Source organism: Pundamilia nyererei, unplaced genomic scaffold, assembly GCF_000239375.1.
Source record: "Pundamilia nyererei isolate P.nyererei 1_Seehausen unplaced genomic scaffold, PunNye1.0 scaffold00019, whole genome shotgun sequence".
Taxonomy (NCBI): Eukaryota; Metazoa; Chordata; class Actinopteri; order Cichliformes; family Cichlidae; genus Pundamilia; species Pundamilia nyererei.
The window spans coordinates 4,198,225-4,205,957 of record NW_005187420.1 but is presented as its reverse complement, the minus strand read 5'-3'; the positions used below and the strand labels follow the sequence as shown (position 1 = coordinate 4,205,957).

The window sequence follows — 7,733 nt, the reverse complement described above, 5'->3', positions numbered from 1 at the left end:
AATACAGGTAAACCCCAACAATCAGAGTAGGAAGAACCTGGCCACAGCAGGAAGGAAAAACTCCCTTCTAACAGCAAAAAACCTCCAGCAGGACCATCCTTAGCTGAGTTCCCCTCTCCTTTGTTTGGAGTTCTGACCTTGATTATACTCAGTTTAGTCTTTAGGGTTTTTAGTCATAGTCTTGTCTCCCTGTTAGGTGTAAGTGATATATCAGAATCAGAATACTTTATTAATCTCTAGGGAATTTATGTATGTTTTATTTTGTTAACCCTTTCAGTTTAGTTTCTCCAGCTGTCTGCACCTGTGCTGTTCCTTGTGTATCTCTGTGTCTTCAGTTTCTCGTCTTCTTTGTTGGTGCGTTTGATATAAAATACTGTGATGCTTCTCGTTAGTTTGTTTTTCTGCTTTCGTGTTTTACCGTTTGGGCTTTGTTTTCCTGGGACTGTCTCCACTCACTCATTCAAAGTACATTTTGTGTTCACGTTGTGCCTCCCAGTGTTCAGGCTGCATTTTGGGTCTAGACCCGCACTCCACCACCACACAAACCTCTGACATCATCGTGTGAAAACAGGGATCCAGAAAAATAAAGACTCTCGCTTACATGCATCAAATCAGCCAATCCAAACATCTTCCAAACTTGTTGTTCCAGTTAGTCGTTGCCGGATATTCCAGACCGGGATAAAATGCTGGGAGTGCTAAAGTTGACTTTGAATTTATTTTAAGATGACGTCCAGCAGTGCTGCTGGTTTTCTGATATTCAATCGGACCTAGAAACAAAGTGATCCTTTCCCAGCATTTGTTCTGTGCACTGAAAAAGTTTGAACGAGCCAGCAGGAGCAGAAACCACCCACAGTTCCTCTCTGTGTCTCACATTTATGAGCAAGGCTTTAGAAAAACTCTGGAACAAACAGAGCGGTCAGTGTAGGTCAGGCAATAAAACTCAACAGCATTATTTCCCACAGGCCACATTTTTCTTTATATGCAATCCATTACCTAAGCTAAAACTTAAGGACGTGAAACTTTATTCGGGTAATATCAGAGTTCACACAGGAGTGGGAATTTCCTGCGTCCCCTCTGAGAGCTGTTCACTCAGCTCTGGGAGCGGCGATAGCAGCGCGACCATTATTTGAAGCGAGCCGGCGAACAGAACCTGACTTTAATTGATTTGCGTTCGTTCCATAATATAAGTCGTGCAGAGTTGAACTGCCGCCTACGCCGTCTGAATGCAACTCACTCGAATTAGCATTGTCCGTGCAGCTGACGTGGAGACGTGAAACTGGATCCCGTGGCTGTGAGGAGACGCACTCTGTCTCCAAACCCAGTGGGAGCAAAGTGAGGCTGGACTGAGCTGCTTTTCCAGGACAGTAATATTCAAGGTGATGGTCAGTGCAGCGGGACCGCCTCAGGCAATGTCTGTATTTACACCCATACACAACTTCATCTACGGCCTGTAAGCTCCGGCTGAGCCCGGCAGGCCTGCTCACACCAGGCCGCTGAGGTTCATAAGTGGCCTGACATCATTAAGACATCAGCGTAAATCCAAAAACTACTCCTGTGTGACGGCACTCTGCTTCTGCTGCTGTCTGCAGCTTCTTTTGGGACCATTTGGTTTTTCACAGCTGTGAGCATCAAAAAACAAAATCCCTTCACTTCTCCACAGACGGCCAGAACAGGAAGTGAGAAAACAGGTGTTTATCAGCATGTCTCAGTTTCACAGCCACATCCATCACGTCCACATCAAAGCACTATTTTAGGTTTTATATGTCTTCCTGCTCCTAAAGACCTCCACCCCATCGCTGTTCATACTACACCCATGTAATTATCTTAGAAAATACAAATAAGAAAACACAGCAATGATTACTGCGGACATTTTTCAGGGAAAATGAGCCAACAGAACTTTTTCTGTAGTTTTCTGTATTCGTGCTGACAGGTTTCTTTCATTTCTTTATCACGTAGAAAAACTGAGCCGTGCTGCTGAAGTTTCACTTCTTTTTCCTACATTCGGACAGCTCAGGGATTAAATGTGCAGCTAAACATCTTTACACTGACACTGTTTCACCCGGCCCGCTGAAGATCATGTTAAAATGGAAGAGCTGAAACGCCCACTCACCCCCAGCTTGCGGCTGCGCATGCGTACGTAGCCCTGCTTGACGATGTCATTGAAGTTGGAGGCCATCTTTGAAGGCCGCAACACTGGAGACCATCCAGATGTTTCCTCCTTCACTTGTTCAGCTTCTGTCACTGACAGTCTGTCTGTCTTTTCTTGGACTTTTCCAAGTAAAAAAACTGAACCTTTTCTTCGCCTGTCCTCTTTCACAAAACTCCCAACATCCTCCTCTCTCCTTCTCGTCTCCTCTGGCTGAGGTTCCTCTCCTTTTTGTCTTCCTTCCTTCTCATTCCTTCATCCTCAGACAGCTCATCTCTCCAGCTGGCATCTCTGAGAAATGGACCGACAGTAAGATGGAAAGAAAGAGGGAGGAGAAATGGATATATGTTCATTATTCATTGAAGAGCGAGGTGCACAACATTAACGTGCATTATTCATGCCGCTGGCACACACTGAACTCTGAGGGGAAGCATGCAGTGGGATTGTGCTGAATGTACAGTTTCCCGTGTGTCTGCTTGGATTTCAGTTTCCCTGTTTGATTGTTTGCGTTTCTGTGTGTGTGTGTGTGTGTGTGTGTGTGTGTGTGTGTGTTGCACAGTGACATAAAGGAAATCAGAGGAGGCAGCTTCTATTAGACGGCGCTGAAACCAGGAAATAGAAAGGTTGGAGCGTTGAGCGTTCTCTAATCAGAGCTCCGTTCGTCAGCCGGCTTCCATCGCGCTACATTTGCATTTCAAACGGCCCGACCTCCTCGTGCTCTCTGTTCAGCAGTCATTATGAGGTGACAGTGTAAACACAGGTCTGCCGTCCTCGGTCGTCTTCATTTGTCCCCGTGAAGCTGATTCAGTGTTAACAGTCACTGCTTCTATGTAAATGTGCAGTTGTACTCTCTGTGCAGCCGCCCACGACTCTGATTTGCTCACTGATTCAAAAACATGTGGTGTTTGATTTCTGCCGGCCAATTCATACTGACATACATATCTGGATATGTATCTGAGATAAAACGAGGCTTTGTGGAGCTCGTTATGTCACATATCATGTCTTTCTCCGTCTCATACTGAACGTGTATGTAAGGAACGACCATCGAGCAGCAAGACTCACGCAGGCAGAGACGAGTTCATATTTGTATTTATCGAAGCTTCAGCTCGCCAGCTTACATGGCAGCTGTGAAGCACAGCAAACCAAAGGGCTCTCTGACTGCTAATTATAAGCCACGCCCACAATCCACAGGGGTGTCTTCACACGCCCTAATAAAGACAATCAGCCACATAAACCTTTATATATTATAATTTAGAATAAAACGATCACCCCAGTCTATTCCTAATCATATCTTTACATTTCAAACATATCGACCTGTCTGCTGTCTGAAACGTGCACGCAGAGCTCTGATGCTCTCTTGGATGGCTGCTGTTTAATCACTTCGTGTTACGGCTGGGATGGCCGCTGTGTTTGTGGACCCAAACTGAAGTTTAACAAAAAGCGATCCTTTATCATGGCTGTCAGAAAAATGTAGGGAGGAGAAACAATGGTGAGAACTAAACTATGACCTAAACTGGTGAAGCTACAGCTAGACATGAAAAAACGTGAACGTGAGCATGAACCTGGAAAAAACGAAACTTGAAAACATGAGATGAAGTCCAGGAAACATGACGACCTGACGCTGAACGGAGGCAGACAGAGGACTTCAATACACAGCCAAGTGGAAACACAGCTGACACAGATGAACACCACAGGGGAAGCAAAAGGAAACACACTGAACATGAAAACACAAGACTTTCAAAATAAAACAGGAAACACGGAGAGATATAAACCGGGACACACAAGCTTGGTACGAAAGACAGAAGGAGGGAGGAAGCATGAGAGAGGAAGGGAGGATACAACACAGGGGACAAGGGAAGAGGGAACGAGACACGATGGGCGTACATGGGTGAACATGACGGGGAGACGGCGAGCTGAGACAACATGGAAACAAATATAACTAAACATCCAATCAGAGCAAAGAATAGCTAATGCTAACTAATAGAAATAAAACATTTCAAACAGGAAGAACTAAAAAGAAAATCACAACCTCAAAAAGCACCACAGTGACAGCGACATGCATTTATTTTAAACGAAGTCTTTGGTGGTTTCTGTGTTAGTGTTTAGATTTGTGTATTTGCAGCATCCAGCTTCCTGTTTGCCGTCTCTTCTCTCAGCTGGGGTCCTTCGTCCTGTCTTACCTGGACAGCTGTGGTCTGCCTGTCTGCCTGCAGTTCTGCTTCCTCCCTCTGATCATCTTTATTGTCTCTCCCTGTATCTCGTTTCCTCAGCTGTCTCTGCTATAAAACAATCATATGAATGTTCCTGTCCCCTCTGTGAGTGCTGCTCTGTGGAGCACTGTGCTCCTCACTGAGTGTTTGTATTATTTTTCACACACAGGATGTGTCAGTCAGTAGTGTCAGCGACACTCAGGACAAAGACAAGCTGACTTCACGGTGTGCTCCAGTTTCAGATGTGACGGCCGTGTGTTTTTCAAATTAACCTGTGACCTCACACGAATGCAGGAGAGCCGGTCTCACATCCAAACCTCGGCTCGGTCTGCGGATGGTTCGGGCGCAGGGGCGGGGAGGTGACGGGGAGGCGATGGGGTGTTTCATCTGCTGAGGCGGTAAACCGAGTGGGAAGCACAGCAGAATCACACACGGACACATCTCCACAGAGCAGACACACTCAGCTCACTCGGTGCTGAAGCTGAGACACAATATAATACACTGCAGCACAAATGTATGCACTCATTCATGCACATGAGCAAACTGATGTGCACGCATGCCTGACTCTGTGTGTGTGTGTGTGTGTGTGTGTGTGTGGGAATGTGTGTTTGCCATCAGGCTGGGAGCAGTGGGGCAGACATTTCCCAGAGGGCTCAGTGGTAAATCTCCCTGACAACAGTGGAACAGAGACATTAAAGTTTAACAAGGGGCTCATTAATACACACACACACACACACACACACACACACACACACACACACACACACACACACACACACACACACACACACAGGCTACAGGTGCATCAGGACAGATGGTAAAAAGCACATAATAAGAACCCTGTGAGCGTGTTAAATAAGTTGATCGTCTTATCAAATAAGACGATCAGCATGAAAGTGGATGCTGGCTGAGGGACCACAGCTCTGAGCTCGCTCTCGCTCTCCTCTTTCCCCTCAGACGGCCCCGCCCCTCCTTGAGCCTGCTTCAGTTTCTTCCTGTTAAAAGAGTTTTTCCTCCGTACTGTTGCCGGGCGCTTGCTCATCATCACCAATCTTTCTGCTCTCCTTGCTTGGAGACCCTGAGGCTGATTCAGAGTCTCGGGTTATCCCAACGATCGTGTCAGGTAGACTGTGCCAACCACCACACCACTGTGCCGCCCTGCACATGCAACGTACAGTACATTAAAGTATTTTTGCTAACAACTACAAATGGAGCTGCTACCAGAACGATCTGAGACAGTCTTGACGGGTTTGTTCACTTCATTGTTTTAAAGGAAAGAATAAAACTGTCCCATCTACACAAACTGTAATGATGCAGAGCTGGGTGGGTTGGATGCTAACAGTGGCACGTCAACAACAAAAGAAATTTATCATTTTCTCACAGATTTAAAATAATTCAGCTTCGGCTCCTTGCGTCTGTTAAACAGGCTCAGGTGATCTCCGAGCCTGAGCCTGCGACAGTCAATATTTTATTGGAGACTGCAGTTGTTCCTGATTTTCATCGTAATTTGATGAAATCTGCAGGCGGTGGAAAGTTCCCGGTGCGCGGCCTCCGGCCTCTTCCCGCACAGAGACGCGTGCGCTCCATCTGGCCTTCCCATCTGAAGCTCGCAGCTCAGCATCCTCCTCTTCAGCCCACTGAAACCAATCAGAGTCTCTGTGGACATCGGAGAGCTGTAATGCTAATGTAAGCCCCACCCTTTATTGTGTTTAATCACCTCGACATGAAAATGATAAGGAAGTCTGTCAGTAATATAAACAAGTCTTTATTTCACCGGGATAATCCACCCAGGATTAATTCCACATCCCAGGAAACTCGTGGATCATTAACATCAAATATTGATTTTTCTACTTCTTAACAGCAAAAACACAAAAGAAAAATTTAATGTTTACAAATGTCTTCACTTTGTGCAAGTTTAATGCTGAGATCGGCGACTGGCTGTGCTTCCTGCAGACGGAAATAAGTCACTTGCACAAAAACCTCACTTTAGATGAACGACATTTAAACAGGAAAATAAGCAGATGAAGATCAGAGGCCAAATATATGTATGAGTAAAGGAACCGTATAGAAATAAATGTCCAACCTTTGCTTCTTTGAGCGTTTTTAAATGTTTTTTTGTTTTCTATGAAATGTATTTATGAGAGAATAAGACTGTAACTTATATGAAACACCGTCTATGATTTTTATGTTTGTTTGTGCTGCGCAGAACATAAAATCTTTCCTGAATATGAAATTTACTGGAGGTCCAACAGGATGAACAGGAAGTCAGACGCCTGAGCTCAGACTACAAAACAACATCTGGGCCCAAAAACTGAAAACCAAAAATGAAATTTTGAATGTGAAGAATATTAAAAACTGATTTTAACCTCGTTTTATACATTTTTAACCTTTGTTTATATTCACTGCATAACTAGAAGTTCATTTCTATTGAATATTTACATCTTAATATTGCTGGAGGACTTCCTGTAATCAGAAGAACAAACAGCGTCCAAACGTGCTTCGCCTGCACCGTCAGCATCAACACATCTGAGCTGTGATCGTTTTTAAAAACACACAGACGCACAAAGAGCCTGTCGAAGCACGCCGGAGATTACGAGCGCCTGACATCGATTCCCTGATGTAGCCTTATTGATTGCACGGTGGCCCTTCCTGCGTGCACGTGTGTGTGCACGTGTGTGTGCATGTGTGTGTGCGTGTGTGTGTGTGTGCACGTGTGTGTGCATGTGTGTGTGCGTGTGTGTGTGCATGTGTGTGTGCATGTGTGTGTGCATGTGTGTGTGTGTGGTATCCTGCAGAAGCCTGCAGCTCTCACATCAACACACCGGCGTGCTCAGGGAGGGAAGCGTTAAAGACCTGAGTATTGTTGTCGAGCAGAGTGTGATGCACTGATGCAGACGCAGCAGCATCTGTCACGACTCGTGTTCAGACTTCTTAGAGTATGTCGGAGGATCTTCACACAGAGAACAACATCAGAGGCTGTCGCTGCACATCAGTACTGAGATTTCTGCTCACTCTGAGAGGACAGCTTCCACTGGCAGACGCTTTCGTGGTCTTTGTGTCAGTCCTTCATCTGCTCCATCGCTGACTCTGAGATTTCTCCTGGTTTGTGTGGCTTCTCTCTGGACCTTCCTGTTATCCTTTCAGTTTCCCACTTCCTGTTTTGTTTTGAAGGTTTAAATCCTGGTGTAGCCACAGACACATGCTGCTCTGATAACTGTGCTCACGCTGTAAATCACAGCTACATGAACTAATGACACACCAGTCAAAACGTTAACTACAGCTGGTGTACACCTCAGTTCCCGCCTCTTACACTTTGCGCTGGCGTAGCACGTCAGTAAATCTGGCCCGTAGCGTACTACGTTAAAGCGCGACATATT

At 45.6% G+C, this 7,733-nt stretch overlaps 1 protein-coding gene across 2 annotated transcripts in view; it reads right to left on the bottom strand.

Moving 5' to 3' along the window:
* Nucleotides 1-7,733, bottom strand: part of dok4 (docking protein 4) — a 61,802-nt gene that overhangs the window by 28,125 nt on the left and 25,944 nt on the right. Inside the window, exons 1-2 of one of the 2 annotated variants that reach the window (XM_005726409.1) lie at nucleotides 3,709-3,729; nucleotides 2,111-2,437 (exon numbers count right to left, since the gene is read on the bottom strand). In XM_005726409.1, the coding sequence (XP_005726466.1) occupies nucleotides 2,111-2,176 (66 nt within the window). In that variant the 5' untranslated portion in view covers nucleotides 2,177-2,437; nucleotides 3,709-3,729. Of the gene's footprint in view, nucleotides 1-2,110; nucleotides 2,438-3,708; nucleotides 3,730-7,733 lie in introns of those variants that run through there. The other variant, XM_005726408.1, reaches the window with a different exon arrangement.